The sequence below is a fragment of the Lutra lutra genome, chromosome 5 (genome assembly GCF_902655055.1).
Source record: "Lutra lutra chromosome 5, mLutLut1.2, whole genome shotgun sequence".
NCBI lineage: Eukaryota > Metazoa > Chordata > Mammalia > Carnivora > Mustelidae > Lutra > Lutra lutra.
In genome coordinates, this window is record NC_062282.1 from 102,718,900 (window position 1) to 102,741,678 (window position 22,779).

Here is a 22,779-nt window from a genome sequence, read left to right on the forward strand (position 1 = left end):
CTTTTTTACTAAGGCAAGTAAATTCCTTTAAAAGAAAAACTAATTATTCCAAAGCACATACCTACTTCCAACTGGTTCTACAAAGCTGGGGAGGCCTAAAGAGGGGGATGGGGGAACTGTGAGGAAGAAAACAAACAAAAACACAGACAGTGAAAACAGTTTCAGTGGGCAGAAGACAATTTGAATAGTGTGCACCCCTTCCTGTGGAGACCTTAGCTCCTAACTTTATAAGAGAGGCTCTAGCTGCTGATTGCAGTTCTAGGAAGTTTTAGGAACAAACAAGAAGCAGTTTCCCTACTAAACTAAAGCAGCAGCAGAAGAGGAGTAACTGAGAATTTTAGCCCCTATGGGATGTCACCTTGGGTGACAGTAGAAACTTGGGATTTTCTCCCAACCTGTTCATGACTTCCCCCACCTTTTAAATCTCTCATATTCCACAGTACTTTAAGATTTCTGCTTAATTAAACTTTGCGCTCCTTCCATCTTACCACCACTCATATTCCCACAACCTTGGTCATATTAGCTCGATAGCCTTTCCACCTCCTTCCCTTGTTCAGAATATATGACGTCCAAACTCCACCTTATCCCTTTTCTCAGTGGACCCTCTGCAGATCTCACTCAGAGCACTGACTATGTTATCTGGAAGGGTTCTGTTTGTATCTGCTTTCTTTTCTCTTCTTTTCTTTTCTTTTTCTTTTTCTTTCCTTTTCTTCTCCTTGCCTTTCTTTTCTTTTTCCTTTCATTTTTTCTCTTTCCTTCTCTTAGGATTTATCCATTCATTTGAGAGAAAGAGAGAGAGAAAACCGCAGGGGGAGGGGGAAAGGCAGAGGCAGAGGGAGAGAGAGAATCCCAAGCAGACTCCCTGTGGAGCACAGATCCCAATGAGCCCGACCCCATAACCCCAAGAGTCAGATGCTCAACTGACTGAGCCACCCAGGTGCCCCATGCTTTCTCAGATGCCTTTCGCCTAGCATAGAGTAGGCCCTCAGTGAATATTTCCTGATCTTGGGCAGAGAGGCAATCAATCAAAGTATCTGCCAAAGTCTAAATAGCCAATTATTACTTAAAATGCACTAGTTAAAAAATTATCCCTTAAAAAAAAAAAAGGAAAGTTCTGTAAGACAGAGAGAAAACTGCTTAAGGTTGGAAGATACAAATTTGAACACAGCTTGGAACTGTTAATGAGAAATAAATAAATACATAATACACACATAAATATATAGATACAACTCTTTGCTGATATTATGAAAGGTCTTTTGCAATGGAGTGTCAGAAGCTTAAACAAGCACATCTGTCATACAGTGCAATACATGTTACGTTAATGCAAAAGAGAGTCCACTGGAGGTGTTTAGAGCGTGTACTTGGGAATTGGATTTCAAAGTTCATTTCCCAGCTTTACCACTTCCAGGCTGTGTGAACTTAGGTCAGTTAGTCTTTCTGTTTCTGTAGCTTCATCATTTGTAAAATGCAGATTCTCCATGCCCTCCTCATATAAGTGTTATGAGAATTAGTATAAATAATATTAATAATAATAAAGATAAGGCACTTAAGAAAGTGGCTGAGACACAGTCACTTAAGTATTTATTATTATTCTTATTTTTTTGTTGTTATAATTCTCTGTCTTAAAGCGTGACAGCATGAGCATGACCATAAAAAGAGGGAAAAATGAAGTTTTACATATATAAATGCTTAATGTAATGTGGATTAACTTGGCAATATGGGCTATGCATTACTTTAAAGGAAGCGCTTAAAATTATACTTTTATAAACTCCTTGTTCTGCAAGTAAACCCACAACAAGACACATAGATTCCCTTGGTCCCATCCCCCTCGTTCCCCTTCTATCTTGTGTCCATGCCAAAGTTTGTGATTTATCATTAAGTACAAATACTAGTTAAGTGCAATAAAGATTCTTTTGAAATACATTTTAGGACCCATATAGTTATTTTAAGTACATAAAACCAGAATTAAACTTTCTTTATTGCTTGCTTTTGAGCTCATATACTCACTGGAATTCTCAATTAAGCAGAATTTGGGAACGAAAATTTCCAAATCTTGGGCTAGAGTCTTTTGTGGAAACACCTTCATAATCTTTATTTGGATTTATATTAGTATGCATTTGTGTAAATGATAACTTCTAATTCTGTAATATCTGGGGACATTAAAAGTGACACAAAATTTCTGGGCTGTCAGTACTTACAGATTTTTCTTCCTTCGTTCCTTCATTCCTTCCTTCTCTCCTCTTCTTCTCCCCTTCCTCCTCTACTGCTTCTTCTCTTTCTTCCTCTTCCACTTCTTCCACTTTTTCTTATTCCTCTCTCCTTCTCCTTCCTCTTCCTTTTGGTAAGATTCAGAATATTACAGTCATTGGTTAGTTCACCACAATCTTCTTTACTAAAAACTGTTTCCTTCCACTATAATTAATTAAACAAATATTTAATGACCGTTTATTCTGTGAAGGGATGTAAGGCTCATAAAGGCAGTTTCTATCCTGTTTGTCAATGCCAACCATGGTGCATTGCATATAAGGGGTGACCCAAAAGTATTAGGTAAAAAGAGGTGAATAAAGGACCTATACTAAAGCAGTGAAATATAGAAGAATCAGCATAAGCTTTAGATGTGGGCTCAAATATCAGTTTTCCTAATTATTATCAAGTGATCTATAGCAAGTTGCTTAACTTTTTTTAGGTTAGTGGAGATAACATCTGTTTTTATGAGGATTATGAAAATTTAGCAAGATGGTTGTTTACTAAAACTCCTACTAAGTTTATAGTACGTCCCACGGACCGTGTTTCAAAATATAGGACTTTAAAAATTCAGTGATTATAATTCCCGTTCTTTTAAAGATTTATTTATTTATTTATTTATTTATTTTTTTGAGAGCGAGAACAAGCAGGGGGAGCGGCAGGAAGAGAGGGAGAAACAGGTTCCCAGCTGAGCAGGGGCTCTATCCCAGGACCCCAAGATCATGACCTGCACCAAAGGTAGATACCTAACCGAATGAATCGCCCAGGCATCCCTATAATTCCTGTTCTTAAGAAATTTCCACATAATAATAAAAGACAAGTCGCAGAATATTATGGAAATATGAGTGTTCAAAGGAGGGAGGAATGACATGTATTTGAGGGAATCAAGAAAGGAGGTGGCATATGAAATGGTCCTGAAAGGGTAGTTAGAATTTAAACAATTAAAATGGGTAGGCATATCCGGATTAAACAAGGAGAACATTAGCAGAGAGGTAAAAAGGTACTGTGACTGAAGAAAATACCTGTTAGTCTTGGCTGAAATGTAGGGTTGATATAGGTAAGTAATGAGAGATACATAAGAAATGTGGGGTGGGGACATATTGGTGGTGCCAGGTTCTTTAATCCAGGAGAAAAGGAGCCATTCCAAGGGGGTAGGCCTCTGGAACAATCAGATCCTAAGGTGGAAGTGCCTACGAGGGGAGAGACCTAATACGAGAGGCTATTGCACTATTTGGTCTAAGAGATAATAAAGGCCTGCAGCGAGGGGAGGGCAGAGAGAATGAAGACACAGGAGAGGCACATTTCAAAATCGGCTGTGTGTGACTAGTGCTCCACGCAGAAGCACTGTGCTGAGGGGCGCCAGTGACTGGACCTGTCTATACGCATGGGTAAGTCTCAGGAAGGTGTCGTTTTAGATTTTGAATATGGGTCAGCTTTGAGATTTGGGTTACACCTCGCTGCCACCTTCACTTTTTTCAGGTTCACCTCTTCTCTCCATCTCTCTCTCTCCATTAAGTATCTGGGCTTTCTACCCCCAACCTGACCCTGCGTTTATCGTCACCCTACAATCCTGCTTCCCACTGGTGCTTCTCATAGTACTCTCGCAGCCAGGATGGTCACAGGTCAGGTCCTGGCCTGTAGGACACTCCACCCGCCTGATCCCCTATCGCCTTCGCCCGAGCAGCTTCCATGCTGGCGCCCCCATGGCCCTTGGACCAATAGGCAGACCTTAGTTCTGGGACTCGCCTGGCTATTGGTTGGCCGAGCCATGGTGAGAGATGGTGCGGTGCCCGTTCTCCGCAGCAGGGAGAGCTGTGGGAGGTTGTTAAGGCGACCGTTCGTGACGTAGCCCCATGAGGCCGAGCCGCACCCAGCTGATTGGCTAGACGATCGGACGATCCTCTCTCATTGGTCGTAGGTTCAGCCGGCACCGAGTGTGCGTAGGTCGAAGGTTCCTTCCGCTTCGCGTCTCCGTTGACTGGAGACAGGCGGAGCGTCGGCGCCCAGGTTCGGTGGCCTCTAGTGAGATCCGGAGGTGAGGCGGTCGGTGGCAGCGAAGGAGGCCGGGGGCAGAGGGAGCGGGGCAGTGGTGGGTGGGAGCGGAATTAGGGCCGGCTTGATGGTAGTTCTCGAGCTCCTCCTGGCCCTGGCTTTGAAGAGGCAGCCTGCCCCTCTTGCGGACCTGGCGGGAGCTGCAGTGGCGGCTTTGCGGGTGTGGCGGCCGGGTCCCGCGGAGACTCTAAGGAGAGACGTCCTGAGGCTCGGCCAGCCGAGTGGCGGCCTGCACCAATGCTGGGGGAGCCCGGCGGCCAGCCTGGGCCCGAGGGGCGGGCGGTGGGCCGGCTTCTTCTTGGCTGCGGTCGTCACCGTAGGTGGGCCGGCGAGGGTAGCCGCGGTCGCCCTCCAAGTCCCAAGTAGTCCGTGTAGGCTGGCAGTCGCGATCATCGGGCGGAAAGGGTGCCAGATAGCATGACCTCAGAAGCCCCTCGACTCGAGAAATGCTGGGGATGCGTGTGTGTGATGTGCTGGGCCCGCAGCTCGCGGAGAGGCGGTGAGGTCTATCAGGTGCAGCGTTCACGCCCAGGCGCTGCTGTTCGTCAGCACCTTTCTTTAAAGTGATGGGGAAGATTTCCATAAATGCTGCTGACTAACACAGAGCCGTGAAGAAGAACCGTGGATCTGCAGAGAAGTGTCGGGTTATTTCCAGGAGAGACGAGTTGAGAAGATACTTTTAAGTCCTTGGGCAAGTCCCAAGGACTTAAAGTATTCTTCTACTACTACCACCGCCCCCCTTTATTTTTCTTTTTTTCTAAGGGGCTTTAGTCTCTTTAGTGCTGATGTAATTGAGTTCAAACATTGTAGGTTTTCCGGAACTATTTGGTTTGGGTTAGGAAAGACGTACCTTGGGGGTTCAAATACAGAACAGTCGGTTTCTGCCGTAGGAGAAGGCGGATGTACTCCATCTTAAATGATCGTCTGAAATATTTCATAGCTTGGTTGAGGGCATGCCGCCTTAGGGTTCGTCCTGAAAAGTCATAGAAAGCATTTGTTTCTGGGCTGTACTAAATAATCATGCATGATTTCAGTATCTTAATGCAGAGAATGTATTTTTTGCTCATGAATATATTTTACTGTCCATGCAATGAAAGACATTTTCTGATTTAGAGGTAATGTAGCAAAGGCCTGGTGTGTACAATGGGATCCACTGGTTTTTGAGGGCCTGCTTTGTTGTGTCTTTCCAGAATTTGCTTGTGATAAACTTGGTAGTAAGGACAAATGACATTCAGTAACATGAAGGTTAAAAAAGTTTGCTAAGATTAATCATTAACATATGTGGCTCATGTGTGGCATGAGTCTTCACGATGAAGTGTGTAATGTGCTTGATTGTGCTCCTTTTATTCTTACACGATCTACTTTCTAAACCATGGATGGATAACTACATGTTTATCAATATCTATTTAGGTTGACCCATATGAAATTGCAGGTATTTGAAATTTGACTTTTTTTTTAAACCTACAGAAGTAGCAGTTTCATATGGTTCCACTTAATACCTGTCTTTGTTAAAGAACTTTGGAGCTCTAGCTTAGTAAGTGACTAAAGAGAGATGTGACTTACAAGTGTGTAATAGAATGGGGGGTGGAATCCAGGTTTCCTGATGTCCAGTGCAAGATTTTTTTTTCCCCCTAGGATACTAGGTTGAGCAACAGAATGCTAGATCCTGTTGGAACTAAGGATGATTCAATATAAGATGTGGTTCTTGTCTTCAAAGAGTCAAAATATACACAGCAATTAATTTGAGAGCTGTGTAAAGTAGTGTATAATCATATGCAAGGATGTACAGTGCAGGAGGAGTGCAGGGTGGGAGGAAATAGAGTTGGATGCAAAAGCATCCTTTTCTGCAATTGGCTATGGTAGGTAGTTTCTGTAACATCTTGGATAGGAGTTTGAAGAGTCCATTGAGTTTAAGTCATCTTTTCTTTTGAAGAAAATGTTTGTGGCATATTTCATTGTGCATAAGCAAGGCATACACTGCCTATTTAGCCTTTTTTTTTTTTTTTTTTTAAGTGAAGTGTTTTTAGTGCAGCCTGGCCTAAATAGTGTCCATTGAATTTGCATGAGCTGTCCTGTAGCCTGCTAATGCCACTTGTAACTGCTGATGAGGGTGGAAGACTGGATTCTTTGGCATTTAAGTACTTTGCATAATCACAGGGAAATGGGCAGGGTGCTCATGAGAAATGAGATGGTGTACAGTTATGGTTACTTTTGACACACCTTGAACGTTTTTTTTACCGAGTTTGTATTTCCAAATAGGTGAGCTTCTCTGTGTTTGGGGTTGGTTCCCAGAATCATGTGTAATTTTTTCTTGAATGTTGCAAAGATGAGTTTATATCTAGGAAAGAAATGTCCCAGAATTGACAATGCTACCATGAAATCTTTTAAAGGGATCACATAATGTGTCTAATAGGTAATTTTGGGTTAATGATGCTAAATCAATTTGTGATCATATTGGGGTGCCTTCTTGCTAGCAGCTCAGATTACAATTGAACTAACTTTATAATAATGAAGAATACATCAACTTAATAAGGAATAACCTAAGTTGAGAGGTTTTGTTTGTTTGTTTTTGGTGGGGAGAAATCGTTTTGACCTAGTGTTGACATGTATTTTTAGTTGATTCATTTTCTGGAACATTGATGCTAGTTGATCCTTTAGACTGGTTTATAGAGTTTTTGTTTTTGTTTTTGAATATAAGAAGGATGTTATGTGATAGAAAACTGTCCTGAAAATCTAGGATCTTTTTTTTTTTTTTTTTGAAAATCTAGGCTCTTATGAGGCTTTTGGTTATAATGAAGTAGGATTCAAATCTAAGATATGATTAATACTCTCCAAAGCTTTAAGTCTCAAGTCCTTGCTCATCTAATAGAAACCATTTTTGTTATTGTCCATTTTTGAAACCAGTGTATAGACTGTAACCTCTCTTCCCTACCCCATTACCCTTTAATATATTTCCTGAATCCTCTACATTCAGCCTTAACCGAGGGTGGGCAGGGGTGGTGTGCTAGCTAGCAGGTGGGCAGTTATATTTATATCTTTTGGGCTAAAAGTCATTTTTAGGCCATTTCAAGATGGGTCAGTAAAGTACATGCTCCTGTAGTTTATGAGATTTTTGATTAATCAGGTATTTGTTGAGCAGCTGCTGTGTGTGGGTGCAAGGTTCTGGAGGATAAAATGAAGAACAAGACTCAGGGAGGAAGGTTGAAAAAGCATGAATAAACACAGGCAGATGCATGCCACATTTGTAGAACTTAGTGACTTTTAAAATTGAGACCCACAGTAAGTAATACATGTTATGTTGGAACTATACACACACACACACACACACACACACACACACACACACACACAAGAGTTTCATGAAACATCAAGTTTTAAGAAATAATATCTACCTATACTATATTCTTACCTACAGCAGTTTTTTCTTTTCTTTCTTTTTTTTTTTAAGATTTTATTTATTTATTTGACAGACAGAGATCACAATTAGGCAGAGAGGCAGGCAGAGAGAGAGGAAGGGAAGCAGGCTCTCTACTCAGCAGAGGCTTTAACCCACTGAGCCACCCAGGCGCCCTATAGAAATTTTTTTCTATTTTATTTTATTAAACCCTGTTTGTTCTTACTCACAAAATTGATTTCATGATTGAATTGATCCAATGAAAGGTTGTCACCTGCAGTGGGAAAGCCAGCTGTCCAGTTGGGGCCTGGTGTAGCTGAAATAGAACATCCTGTGACATGATGGGGGATGATGTTCTGGAATTGCTTTGGTTCCTAAAAGCTACTTTTATTTTCTTTCCCTTAGCCTTTTAGATAGAGTAATTAACTTTCTTTTTCTTCATTTGTTGCTTTTTAATTTTCTGTCTTCAATAAATAAGTCATTTTCTTAGTATTACCACAAACATGAGATTCATTTGAATTCTTGCTAGTGTGTCAGTCAGTAATCTTACTTTTTTTTTTTTTTTAAACCTATAATGTATTACTTGCCGCAGGGGTACAGGTCTGTGAATCATCAGTCTTACACAATTCACAGCACTCATCAAAGCACATACCCTCCTCAGGGTCCATCACCTAGCCACCCTATCCCTCTCTTTCCCCTCACCTCCAGCAACTCTCTGATTGTTTCCTGAGATTAAGAATCTCTTATGGTTTGTCTTCCTCTCAGGTTTCATCTTGTTTCATTTTTCCCTCCCTTCCCTCATGATCCTCTGTCTTGTTTCTCAAATTCTTTATATCAGTGAGATCATATGATAATTGTCTTTCTCTGATTGACTTACTTTAGTAGCCTTTTTATTTTTATTTTTATTTTTTTATTTTTTAAGATTTTATTTATTTATTTGACAGAGAGAGAGAGATCACAAGCAGAAAGAGAGGCAGGCAGAGAGAGGGGAGGAAGCAGGCTCCCCGCAGAGCAGAGAGCCTGATGCGGGGCTCGATTCCAGGACCCCAAGATCATGACCTGAGCCGAAGGCAGCTGCTTAACCACTGAGCCACCCAGGCACCCCGTAGCCTTACTTTTTAAATCTTAGTTTGAAATAGATTTTTTTTGGGCAGTTAAATATGCTTTATTGTGAGCATTAATTTTAGTTTAAGAAGGCTTACAAGTTCCTATACTAGAGACCAGTGACTATATCAGATTTTTTAAAAAATGAGAATATAAAAATTATTGTAATTTAGCCAACAGACATGGGGAGGTTTAGTCATGGTAGTTGTTAGATCAAAATTACCTGTATGTTCTCCAGGGGCGCCTGGGTAGCTAATTTTGTTAAGCATCTGACGCTTGATTTCACTTCAAGTGGTGAACCTCAGGGTCATGAGATTGAGCCCTGTGTCAGACTCCATGCTCAGTGGGGAATCTGGTTGCGATTCTCTTTAAAGATCAAATTTTAAAATTACCTGTATGTTCTCTTGGGAATTTTTTTTTTTAAGATTTTATTTATTTATTTGACAGAGATCACAAGTAGGCAGAGAGGGAAGCAGGCTCCCTGCCAAGCAGAGAGCCCGATGCGAGGCTCGATCCTAGCACCCTGGGATCATGACCTGAGCCGAAGGCAGAGGCTTTAACCTACTGAGCCACCCAAGTGCCCCTGTTGGGAATTTTTGAATGTCATAGACATCTACTTTGGCCAGCCATCCTCTTCTTCCAGTACTGTTGTGGCATTTTATTAGCTGTAAAATTTGGAAAAGACTTCTTCTCTGGTGACAGTAAGAGTAGAAAGTTTCATTAAACATCATTTTGCTAGTAACATGCCATATGCTGCCTTTGAGGAGGACACTCAACAAATAGATGTTGTTTGCCTTTTGTGTAACCAGAATGTGGAGAGGGTGCTTATGGGCATTTTATGCCAGGGTAATTAGAAAGCAAATGTGAATAGTTGTTTCTCACTTATTTTTTTTTCTGTTTTATTGCTCTCCTCCCTCGCTCAGGTAATATCGTGGGCTGAGATATTTATTTAGTTTCATCATAAATGCTTGAATTCATATAACTTGTAAGAAATAGCTAGTTTTTAAGTTGGTTGCTAGTGACTAACAGAGGATTCAAGTTTTGTGAATAAGAAAGTAATATCAGAGTCCTCTTATTTTGATTTTATAATTATTTTACAGAACTAATAAGGATCACTGTCAAATATGTATAAGACACTGTGCCTACAATAGCAGGGTTTACAGTGCAAAATCTTAAAATCTTTTCCTAAAAATACAGTGATCTGTGTACTAAGTGTTCACACTTGATATTCCTTTTAGGATCCAAGAATTCTGTAGCTACAATGTTGTCAAGACTTTTCCGAATGCACGGCCTTTTTGTGGCCTCCCATCCCTGGGAAGTCATAGTGGGGACGGTGACACTGACCATCTGTATGATGTCCATGAACATGTTTACTGGTAATGATAAGATCTGTGGTTGGAATTATGAGTGTCCAAAATTTGAAGAGGTTTGTGAAATTTATTTGATATTGTCTAAATTTCATTGTCAGTTTCTGAAGAGCATTTCCTCTTAGTGACCATATAATCAAAAAAGTTGCAAGTAAAATCTTTGACTTAGTATTCATGAACTTAATCAAATTTTTATTTACTTATATAGTTTGGAAATAACTTTTTTCCTTTTCTGCATAAAATGAGTATAATTGACTTTACTAGAGAAAATAGTAGCTTTAAAAATGACTAACTGAAAAATGATTGGCTTTAAACAGTGGATTGTTTAAAAATTGGACTTGACTTTTGATTTGCATGTTTAATATTTTTGACTTGTATTGTGCCTATATTTATATTATCATGGTAATATACAAACTGATGATGCATACAAAATAAAAATTCTTACTTTGAGTTGCTTATTTTAAAAGGTAAAGCTATTGAGATTTTTTTCTATCTCTTCCAATAGGATGTGTTAAGCAGTGACATTATAATTCTGACAATAACACGATGCATAGCAATCCTGTATATTTACTTCCAGTTCCAGAATTTACGTCAGCTTGGATCAAAATATATTTTGGGTAATCATTTTATACATTTAACTTATTTGTGCTATCAAATTTTTGATTTGTTATGGAAATACATAATTTTGTTTTTTCAAATCATGTATATGGAAATGGTTATATTGCTTAAAGTACACTGCACGCATTTAGTGGTTGCCCTATTGAGAGGAAGCATTCTGATATTTGAGATCTTAATAATCTGGAGAAAATAATATTTCTTTCAGAATATTACATGGGACTGTATGTTACTATTTTTGTAATAAAGGGTAATTTTTTTCTGTTTGAATTTTGTCAATTAGGTATTGCTGGCCTCTTCACAATTTTCTCAAGTTTTGTATTCAGTACAGTTGTCATTCATTTCTTAGATAAAGAATTGACAGGCTTGAAGTAAGTATTTAAAACATAAATACACTTTTTTCCAAAATATATAATTAACAACTCTTCTTCGCCCAGTTATATTCTAATATATACATTTTAAAAAGTTTATAGGAAATATGGGGAAAATTTTCATGCTGTCATTTAGCTAATGTTACTGTCTGTTAACATTTTGGTATATGCTTTCCTACGGTTTTTTACAGTTAAAAATTCTGAGATCATATAACTTCTTTATGCCTTTATAATATTTTGATGCGTGATAATAGTTCATCAACATCTTTGCATGCCCTTTTTTTTTTTTTTAAGATTTTATTTATTTATTTGACAGAGAGAGATCACAAGCAGGCAGAGAGGCAGGCAGAGAGACAGGAGGAAGCAGGCTCCCTGTGAGCAGAGAGCCCGATGCGGGGCTCGATCCCAGGACTCTGAGATCATGACCTGAGCCGAAGGCAGCGGCTTAACCCACTGAGCCACCCAGGCGCCCCTCTTTGCATGTCCTTAATGCTAAATTAAATTACTTGTATCGGTTGTCTAGTATTCCCCTGTGTGAATATATTATAGTTCATTTACTTAATCCTCTAGGATTGGATTGTTAGGTTATTTAATTTCCTCTATTTTTTTTTTAAGATTTTATTTATTTATTTGAGAGAGAGAGAGATCACAAGTAGGTAGAGAGGCAGGCAGAGAGAGAGAGGAGGAAGCAGGCTCCCCGCAGAGCAGAGAGCCCGATGCGGGACTCCATCCCAGGACCCTGGGACCATGACCTGAGCCAAAGGCAGAGGCTTTAACCCACTGAGCCACCCAGGCGCCCTAATTTCCTGTATTAAAAGCACTGTGACGAATGTCTCTATGGCTTACCTTGTGTTCATATTCATTCTTAGGATATATTCCTAGGATTGAGACAGTGCCTGTGTAAGTTTTGGGAGCTTTTGAGTGCTATTATTGCCAACTGTCTCTCCAGAGAGCTTGTTCAGTTTATCCTTCCACAAATAGTGATTAATGTTAAAAAATTATATCTATTTCACTTTTTTCCCCATGTTAATTCAAGGATAAATTTTTTACTTAGGATGATATTTTGCTATAAAATAATCAAAAAGTATTTCTGTGTTAATACACTTACATTTTTAACATTATAAATATTTTGAGCAGTGCATATGTTTAGCTTTGAGAATGTCAAAAGGGAGTGAGTATAGGGTGTACCTTCGGGCTGCAAAAAGGTATACATACTAAAGAATCATACAGTGTATGAGGCAGGTGTTTTATTGTGGTAAGCATTTTTAAGCCAGGTTTTTTCCTGTTCAATATACCTGATCATCTTGATTTTTTTTTTTTCCCAGTGAAGCTTTGCCCTTTTTCCTACTTTTGATTGACCTTTCTAGAGCAAGTGCTCTAGCAAAGTTTGCCCTCAGTTCCAACTCACAAGTAAGTATTATTTTAAAGACATGAATGTTACTAGTATTACTTTCTTTCAGTTTATTTACATTAATAGGAAGCATTAATAGTTTCTTCATAGTTCAAGAATCAGGAATTGCCCACAGTTTTAAGTTTAATTGTCAAGGCTTAAGACTAGTTTTTCTTGGTGCCCCAGGAACTGTCCCATTTACCTAACAACTTAATTCCATAGGTTCTGGGATTTGGAATTCTTCCCCATTTTCCTATTTGAAGGTTTTAGAAATTTAGGTAGTAAGACTTTTGGATAAGTAAGAGTGTCTACCTACTGAAATCTATCAAGAGAACAGGATAGGATATAATGGAAGATAGTCTCCGGGTAGATTTATTTCTAAAACTTTAGCATTAACCCTAGCATTATTTTCCATCTAAAGTTTTATGTTGGTGCTCAATAGTCACCTTAAATAAATTAACATTTTTAATAGTCTTGCATCAGAATACCTGAATATAAAATAACACATAATTCTGCCTTGATTATGTATTTGATGAGTATCCTGACCATTTGAGCATGTTGACAAAAATAGGTTTTAGGTTTCATAGTATTAATAAGGTCTCAAAAAAATTGCAACTAAGAACTGTAAGTGATAGCCAAATATAAAACGTTATGGTATTTCATTATGTAGCATTTAAATGGCAGGATTCATGCACCACCTCAGAGGAATCTTGCCAAGTAGCATCTCACTCAGTGAAAGGGAAAGCAACTGTACATGACCTTTTTCTTAATTCTTTGCATCTGGAATGCCTGTTAGTGATATTACATTGTCTCTTTTACTGTTGATATAGCAAACTAGATTTTAGTAGAGGCCTTGGCATACTCTCCAACGTTTTTGAAAGTTGTTTTGTACCTTACCGACATTGATACGTTTGGTCTGTGTTTTAGGATGAAGTGCGGGAAAACATCGCTCGTGGAATGGCAATTTTAGGTCCCACGTTCACCCTTGATGCTCTTGTAGAATGTCTAGTGATTGGAGTTGGTACCATGTCAGGTTTGTAAGCAGTTTTTAATATATTTTAAAGTGAGTTTGTAGATGAAGGGAAAAAAAGAACATCTCTGATTGCATTGGTTATTCTTAAATTCTGACTTTGAAAGTGTGACATTACTCTTAAAAGATTTTAATTGAATGAGTATGTGGGTTTATCTGACCTTATGTCTGTCTCCTTTAGTGAAAACTTAGTAATACGTTACCGTTTTTTTTCACTAATGCCATGACACCTTCTCTTTCTATGATCACTCTTTTGAGAGTTTTTAGTGTTTATGTTTGGAAAGCCCGTTCCAGCTCCTGCTTTTGCCCAGGCTAAATTAGTGATTTGGTTCCTTGTGTTTAATTGTCATGTAGGAGACAGTGAAGAGTCAGAAATGGGCCAGATCTAAATTAGGTCCACCTAATAGGCTGGTTGGGAACATTTAATCAGACGGTATGCAGGACATCTTAGTGAGTATCTAGTATTAGTCTCAACACATGTTTCTTAATCCTTAATTGGATAATAGAGAGTTAGATCTTAAATATCAAACATAGGACTCCATTATATAGGACAAAAATTGTGGCCTGGCATGGAAATTTGCCAGAATGAATATATCATGCTGTTGTTAAGGTCTCCTAATAATTAAGACTAGATTTTATGGCTTTCTTAGGGAGTCTACTTTTTGTAACTACAGTTCTAGTCTATTCCTTGGGAGGCCTGAGTGGCTTAGTCGCTGAAGTGTTTTAGCTTAAGTGTCTTCCTTCAGCTCAGGTCATGATCCTAGCATTCTGGGATCAAGTCCGGCTTCTCCCTCTGCCTGCCACTGCTCCTGCTTGTACGCTGTCTCTGTCTTTGACAAATAAATAAATAAAATATTTATTTAAAAAAATGAACATTCCTTAAAAATCTATTTTTTTTTTTTTTAAGATTTTGTTTATTTGACACAGAGAGATCTCAAGTAGGCACAGCAGCAGGCAGAGAGAGAGGGGGAAGCAGGCTCCCCGCTGAGCTGAGAGCCCGATGCGGAGCTCGATTCCAGGACCCTGAGATCATGACCTGAGTCGAAGGCAGAGGCTTTAACCCACTGAGCCACCCAGGCGCCCCGCTTAAAGTCGACTTTTGAGATATAGTTTTGAGTTTTGACAAAGATATAGTTATTAAGTCACTGCCACAGTCAAGAAAAATGTTTTTTATTGGGTGAAGACATACCTGTGTGATTTTATTCAAATAAAAGAGTATGTAGGAAGGTGAAGAAGATTAGCCAGGAGATGGTAGTAGGCCATGAAACCAAGGATTATTCATTTGAAACTGGTGTGGAGAGTAGGATGATGGATTTTGGCATGCTGGGTCAGAGAAGTAGACAAAGGACATGATGAGATTTATAGTTGGAAAAGCCAGTTGGGAGACATGGATATAGCTATACAGAAATGCTATAATTAGGGATTTGGCTTAGGGTAGAAAAAGGACAGATTTAACACCTGTTAAAGAAGAAGTAACCCTTTGGAAAACCACTAAAAAAGAAAAAAGCCTTAACTTCTTGGAAGTGTCTCTGCGTAGTAGCAGAGTGGCCCAGAGAGACTCTTCTGGGATGGAGTGAGGAAGAATGCCTACAGAGCATATGGCAGTAATAGTAGTCCTGTTGTGCAGAGGGAAACAGCTGATAACTAGGTTGTAAAGCATTGATCAGGTATTGCTTCTGTGGTCTCAGGTTTGAAAAGATTACATTTGGCTACTATCTAAAGCATAGGTTGTTCATAATGCTTTTGCTGTTATAGCTGTATATTGAATGTCCACCTTTGAGAGTAATTGCTGTAGATTTTTTTTTGAAGTATAGTTGACACAGTGCTATAGAATTTGAAGAAAAATACAATGTATGTTTTTATTCTATTATTTCATCAAATGATCTATAATAATTCAAAAATAAAATATACTCTTGAGTTTCTTGTATTCTAGTTAGCAGTTTTGTAAGAGGAGGGAATAACTTCTTATTTACATTTCAAAACATTTTTATATTTAATATGAGTGAATCAGAAATTTGTTTTATATTCAAGTTTATTTGTAATGTTGAAGGAATAGGATTTGGTAATCAAAGGTCTTTTTCAGTTCTAAAATTCTGTTACCTTCTATTTGAGAAGATTACCAAGTGATACCTTTAACATTTTGTAGTGGAATGTTTGTTAATTTTGGATCTTGAATTGCCTTTGCACATTATTTAATTTCTCAAACAGATCAATGAAATTAACCAAAATTATAAGAACATAAATAGATTCAGTAGAAGTTCTGTTGAGATTAGAGTCTAGTAGTACACATAAAGTCTTCATTATGGTACTGTATCAGGAATGGCATAGCTGGTAGTAGGTTTTACTTTAATAAAAAGTCTTTGGTCCACAGGTGAATTGCTTTTCTGGTAAAGAGTGGAATTGGGTCCTAACTGTTGAGGTTTGCACATTAGTGTAGCCTGGCCTTGTTGTTCTTATTTCAAAACAGAGTAGTACCATTTCCCAAAAGGAGATTATCAGATGTGTATTTAAGTGCAGCAACTGTGCCTGGCATTGTGATAGATTTGAGACATGGGAGAAGACAAGTTCTCCTTCCTTGAGGGAAATATCGCTGCTGTGCTCTAAGGCTGGCATCACCTCGGAGTTCCTCTTTCTTCTTCCAGTAAATAGTAAAGAGCTTAATCTACTCATATTTTCTTGTATTCATCTGCTTAAAGGAGAAGTCCCTGTGATGTATGCTCTATCAAAAATACATGTACTTTACTAATTATACATTTAATTTTTCTCTGACCAGGGGTGCGTCAACTTGAAATTATGTGCTGCTTCGGCTGCATGTCCGTTCTTGCCAACTACTTTGTGTTCATGACTTTTTTCCCAGCTTGCGTTTCCTTGGTCTTAGAGGTAAGAGCAGTTCTTACGGCATTAGAAGGAGTAATGTTTCTCATCACGTCCGTTCACATAAATAAAATCAGTAGCTTCTGATGTAACACTGGTTTTCTTTGTAGCTTTCTCGGGAAAGCCGGGAGGGTCGTCCAATTTGGCAACTGAGCCATTTTGCTCGAGTTTTAGAAGAGGAAGAAAATAAACCAAATCCCGTTACTCAGAGAGTTAAGATGATTATGGTAATTACATAGTTTTCTTCTCCTTTTAGTATCTTTAGTTCCAGTGTCATATTCTGCTTTTTGACTTTTTTCTCTCCTTCCTGTTATCTTTCTACAATTACTGTATAATTACTTCTTTCACTGATTCACTATATTTACTAATTTATTATATTTAATTAATTAATAAGTAAACTATATAATTTACTATAATTACATCTTTCACTGATGTTCCTCTTCCTTTTTTTTTTTTCTTGTTTCTCATTTCTTTGAGGCTCTTCATCTCTCTCCCCTAAACAGATTTTTCAAGTTCCTCCACTTTACCTCTCTTTGAGAACCTGTTCTTTACTCTTTGAAAACCTGTTGTTTTGCATGTTTTTAGTAGTTCAGTGGGCCACTGCTTTAGTCACAGAACAAGCATGGGGCTTTCTTTTCATGCTGAGGGGAGGCTGTGGGAGATAGTATCTGGTTATCCAGATGTTAAGGATGAGAAGTTGAGGTGCCATTGATATGCAGAGGATACATAATTTATAACATTTTATTTCAGTCTCTAGGCTTGGTTCTTGTTCACGCCCATAGTCGCTGGATAGCTGATCCTTCTCCTCAAAACAGTACGGCAGAAAATTCTAAGGTTTCTTTAGGATTGGATGAAAATGTGTCAAAGAGAATTGAACCAAGTGTTTCCCTCTGGCAGTTTTATCTCTCTAAGTAAGTTACCTACTTTATTGTGTATTAATCATAGCACTCTGTATTACTAAAAGTTAGTTTGTGCCTTTTTTGTGCCTGAGTGATAACATTTTAATTTGCTTTCTTTTATTTAGAATGATCAGCATGGATATTGAACAAGTTATTACCCTAAGTTTAGCTCTCCTTCTGGCTGTCAAGTACATCTTCTTTGAACAAGCTGAGACAGAATCTACACTCTCATTAAAAAACCCTATCACATCTCCTGTAGTGACTCCCAAAAAAGTCCCAGATGATTGTTGTAGACGTGAACCTATACTGGTCAGAAATAGCCAGAAAGTCCATACAGCTGAGGAGGAGATAAGAATAAACAGAGAAAGAAAAGGTGATTTCTTGTTCTCTTTATTTTCTATTCTTCCACTACTGATTTGTCAAGTTGAGTTCATTTTAAAACTTATGTTCACATCCTTCCCACCGTCTCCTGGGACTGGGCTTGAGGTCTCCAGGGTGTGGTGGGGGGAACGAAAACTTATTTTCACAGTTGTGAGATTTCTTTTGTTCTCTTGAACAGTTGAGGTCATAAAACCCTTAGTGGCAGAAACTGACACTCCAAACAGAGCTACTTTTGTGGTTGGTAACTCCTCCTTACTTGATACTTCGCTGGAACTAGAGACACCAGAACCTGAAATTGAACTCCCCGTGGAGCCTCGGCCTAATGAAGAATGTCTACAGATACTTGGGAATGCAGAGGTGAGGAAAATAAAATTAACTTAAGGTTAGTATCTTAAGAAAAGGAGCTTTTTTTTTTTTTTTTTAATTAGAGGAAGGAAGGAAGAAAATTATGGTCCTGAGAACCTACTAAGTTTTGGGCACTGTGTTCTGTGGTTTACAGGTAGTAGCCTTATTTATTTATTCCCTGCAACCTTGTGAGATTGTTGGAATTATCTCCATTTTTCAGATAAGAAAGAGAAAGCTGGGGCTCCAGGAGGCTTAAGTATTTCCCAAAGTAATACATTTAGGAAATGGAAAAGCTGGTATCCAGAATTCAAGATTTACTGACTCAAGGTCAATGCTCTTTGTACTTTATTAGTGTTTGCCAGAGAGATAAGCCACTACTTTATTCTCTTGAATCTTAGGGCCTAGTAAAGGTTGAACTCAAAAATGAACTTCAAAGACTGAAGGAAGTTTTTTTTTTTTGTTCTTGATTTGTTTTGAAAGTAAGCTTGGTGCTCAAGAGGAAGTTTGTTTTCCTTTCTGACATGTGAATGGGTGTTCTGCCTACATGACCATATGGGTCCATTCATGCTTTAGTGTGAATATTGTGTTCCATCTCTATCTGCTTAATCTGGTTCATTCTTAATTTATGTGCACATGAGTGAGAGTAACATCAGGTTTGTTTTTCTTTCACTTTCCCTCGTTCCTATTAATATGTGTACTGATATTTGAACTGTCTTTCTATATACGGAGTTAATGAAATTTAGAGGGTGGGCATCAGAATCTTAATTATGAATTTTTTTTCTATAAATTTCACTTGTAAAATTTGGTGTTTTGGTTTTACATTTGTTTAGTGTCATTTTTATAAAGAATTTGCTTTCATTTTGATATTCTTATTTCCACTCACATAATCTCCTTTAGAACGCTAAAGTTCTTTGGGTTCTCTTCTTCTGAGAGCATTGTTTTAAATGCCTTATTTGTTATAAAGAATATGAAATGCACTTCTTCAAGTTTTTGTCATCGCTTTCCCACCAATTCCTCCCAATTTTTTTTCATTTCTTTAGAAAGGTGCAAAATTCCTTAGTGATGCTGAGATCATCCAATTAGTCAATGCTAAGCATATCCCAGCTTACAAATTGGAAACTCTGATGGAAACTCATGAACGAGGTGTATCCATTCGCCGACAGTTACTTTCCCGAAAACTTCCAGAGCCTTCTTCTCTCCAGTATCTACCATATAGGAACTATAATTACTCCTTGGTATGTTGTTTTCTTGGTTTGGGAAAGTTTGCTTTGAAGTTTTATTCTTGTAGCTTTATTCTTCAGCTTTTTAGTGTTTTTCTTGACTAGTCTTTTATATGTACATAGTATTTTAAAACATTTTTTTAAAAATGCTTTTACTGTAATTTCGTATTCTGCTTATGATTATAGGTCCTAAAAATTAAAGATATTTTTCCTGTTGTTTATAGTCATTACTTAGTGATTTTAGTACTTTTAAATACCTTTTTTTTTTTTTGGCATTTATTTATTTATTTGTTGGAGAGAGTGAGAGAGTGAGAAAGCATACAAGCAGGGAGAGCAGCAGGCAGAGGGAGAAACAGGCTCCCTGCTGAGCAAAGAGCCTGATGTGGAAGTTGATCCCAGGACCCTGGGACTGTGACTTGAGTCAAAGACAGACCCCTAACCGACTGAACCACCCAGGCGCCCCCAAAAAGATGTATTTGACAGAGAGAGAGAGAGAATGTGAGCAAGCATGAAGGGGCAAAGGGCAGAGGGAGAGGGAGAAGCAAACTCTCCAATGAGTGGAGAGCCTGTGGGGCTCAGTCCCAGGACCCTGGGATCATGACCCAAGCCGAATGTAGATGCTTAACTGACCAAACCACCCAGGCGTCCTAATACTTTTTAAATACTTCTAGAGAGTATATGAAAGGGGCGCCTGGGTGGCTTGGTTGGGTGTCCCAACTCGTGGTTTCATCTCAGGTGGTAATCTCAGAGTCATGAGATCAAGCCCTGTGCTGGCCTCCTAGCTCAGCAGGGACTCTGCTTGAAATTCTCTCACCCGCTGGCCCTCCCTGGCTCATGCGTGCCCTCCATCCAAATAAATAAAATCTTTAAAAAAAAATAAGTAGAAGATTTTGTTGACAAATGCACTAAAGGTTTAAGTTTGAAGAAAATTATTAATGACAAGGGCTGTGTATTTGCGATACAGATTTTCACTTGCTGCCTGACTTTACCTTGTAGGTGATGGGAGCCTGTTGTGAGAATGTTATTGGATATATGCCCATCCCTGTTGGAGTGGCAGGACCTCTGTGCTTGGATGGAAAGGAATTTCAGGTTCCAATGGCAACAACAGAAGGGTGTCTTGTGGCCAGTACTAATAGAGGCTGCAGAGCAATAGGTGTAAGTTTCCTTTTATATATTTGCCTATTTTAAGATGGGCTCTGAGGCCAGGCGAGGAGAATAGATTTGGGGACTATCAGGGACAGGCAGAAGTGTTTGCAGGATTAACATATGCTTTTGTAACATCCTCTGTGTAGCTTGGTGGAGGTGCCAGCAGTCGAATCCTCGCAGATGGGATGACTCGAGGCCCCGTGGTGCGTCTTCCCCGTGCTTGTGACTCTGCGGAAGTGAAGGCCTGGCTTGAGACACCTGAAGGATTCACAGTGATAAAGGAGGCTTTTGATAGCACCAGCAGGTATGGGGAGGTTTATATGCATTTATATTATTTCAGAGCCACTGTCAACTTCTGTGATCACTAAATGTAACTGTTAACATACTACCTGCTTCAGGTGATATAACTAAACATTACCTCGAAGTCCATTTAGTCAAAATGAGTAATATTTATGCTTGGTTTGGGGGATGTGGGCGGGGGCATAATGTTGATCCAAATGAATACCTCCATAGGAGTAAATAGAAAAAAACAGCGTGCGCTAGTAAGTTTGTGTGTTGATTTTATAAGACTCAATTTGATTAGGCTGTTACTTTGTCCTAGAAGAGTGTTGACTTAGAATTGCCCTAGGGAGGAATGGCCTGAAAGAAAGATTTTCTAAGCAGGGTAGAAATATTTGTATAGTAGTAGGTTTACTTTGAATCCGGAAAATTATAAAGAAGCATAATCAGTACAAAAAATAGCCCCATTTTATTTTTTTAGAGAGACAATGTATATATGAGTGGGGGGTGGGTCAGAGTGAGAAGGGGAGAGAGAATCTCAAGCAGGCTCCACAGTGCACGGAGCCCAATGTGGGGCTCCATCCCTGGACCCTGAGATCATGACCCAAACCGAAATCAAGGGATGGACACTTCAATGACTGAACTACCCAGGTGCCCCATCGATAGCTCCATTTTATTTTGTTTATTTATTTTTTTGGACTTTTAAAGTCTGTCTGTGATGATGTCTATAGCAGCCCTCTCTTGTGGCATGTAAGAATGAGATGGTTGAATTAGTGTTCTAACATATCATTTAGTTAAAGAAGAAAATACATTTAATAAGTAATTTCCATGAGCGTTCTCTTATGTGTAAGATAAATCAACTGAACTAGAATTTTTTCTTTTAAGATTTTATTTATTTATTTGAGAGAGAGACAGTGAGAGAGAGCATGAGAGGGGAGAAGGTCAGAGGGAGAAGCAGATTCCCAATGGAGCTGGGAGCCCGATGTGCGACTCGGTCCTGGGATTCTGACCTGAGCTGGGACCTGAGCTGAAGGCAGTTGCTTAACCAACTGAGCCACCCAGGCGCCCTCAACTGAACTAGATTTTTAAGGGAAGTTCTGTCTTCTCAAAAAAATAACAAAATAAAAAAATCTTTGCTTTGTTTACAGGTTTGCACGTCTGCAGAAACTTCAAATGACTATGGCTGGTCGCAATCTTTATATTCGTTTTCAGTCCAGGTCAGGTGATGCCATGGGGATGAACATGATTTCAAAGGTGAGCCTGGATAGCCTGTATTAAAACTTACAAGACTGATTATCCCAGGGGAGGGGAACTAGGTGTTAAGGAGGTAAGAGTGGGGAGCAGACTTGCTGTTTATGTCCTATATTTTTAAATTTTGTTTCCTGTATGTATACACACACACACACACACACACACACACACACACACACACACAAAGGATTGAGTGGAAGATTTTTATTGAAAGCTAAATACTGATTCATATGACTCATCAGACTTTTTTTTAGGGTCCTGAAGAGGGTTTATATTTTACTTTTAATTAATTAATTAATATTTGTTCAGTTAGCCAGCATATCATACATCATTAGTTTTTTGATGTGTTCAACGATACATTAGTTGCATATAACACCCAGTGCCCTCCTTACTACCCATCACCTGGTTACCCATCCTTTTACCACCCCTACTCCTCTAATCCTCAGTTTGATTCCCAGAGTCCAGAGTCTTAGTTTGTCTCCCTGTCTGACTTCTTCCCATTCAGTTTTCCCTACCTTCCTGTGGTCCTTCGCACTATTCCTTATGTTCCACATATGAATGAAACCATATAATTGTCTTTCTGCTTGACTTATTTTTATTTTACTTAGCATAAACCCCTCCAGTTCCATCTATGTCGATGCAAATAGTAGGTATTCATCCTTTCTGATGGCTGAGGAATATTCCGTCATATATATGAACCACATCTTTATCCAGTCATCTGTTGAAGGGTATCTCAACTCCTTCCACATTTTGGCTATTGTGGACATTGCTGCTAGGAACATTGGGGTGCAGGTGCCCTTTCTTTTCACTACATTTG

The 22,779-nt window shown here is 38.9% G+C and overlaps 1 protein-coding gene across 1 annotated transcript in view; it reads left to right on the top strand.

The window, feature by feature from the left end:
* Nucleotides 1-4,156: 4,156 nt before the first annotated feature.
* Nucleotides 4,157-22,779, top strand: part of HMGCR (3-hydroxy-3-methylglutaryl-CoA reductase) — a 28,292-nt gene continuing 9,669 nt past the window's right edge. The window contains exons 1-15 of the mRNA XM_047730050.1: nucleotides 4,157-4,279; nucleotides 10,033-10,220; nucleotides 10,667-10,778; nucleotides 11,060-11,147; nucleotides 12,473-12,557; nucleotides 13,465-13,570; nucleotides 16,341-16,447; nucleotides 16,552-16,668; nucleotides 17,192-17,352; nucleotides 17,466-17,713; nucleotides 17,900-18,078; nucleotides 19,107-19,301; nucleotides 20,283-20,441; nucleotides 20,579-20,736; nucleotides 21,860-21,965. Of these exons, the coding sequence (XP_047586006.1) occupies nucleotides 10,056-10,220; nucleotides 10,667-10,778; nucleotides 11,060-11,147; nucleotides 12,473-12,557; nucleotides 13,465-13,570; nucleotides 16,341-16,447; nucleotides 16,552-16,668; nucleotides 17,192-17,352; nucleotides 17,466-17,713; nucleotides 17,900-18,078; nucleotides 19,107-19,301; nucleotides 20,283-20,441; nucleotides 20,579-20,736; nucleotides 21,860-21,965 (1,986 nt within the window). The 5' untranslated portion in view covers nucleotides 4,157-4,279; nucleotides 10,033-10,055. The remainder of the gene's footprint in view (nucleotides 4,280-10,032; nucleotides 10,221-10,666; nucleotides 10,779-11,059; nucleotides 11,148-12,472; nucleotides 12,558-13,464; nucleotides 13,571-16,340; nucleotides 16,448-16,551; nucleotides 16,669-17,191; nucleotides 17,353-17,465; nucleotides 17,714-17,899; nucleotides 18,079-19,106; nucleotides 19,302-20,282; nucleotides 20,442-20,578; nucleotides 20,737-21,859; nucleotides 21,966-22,779) is intronic.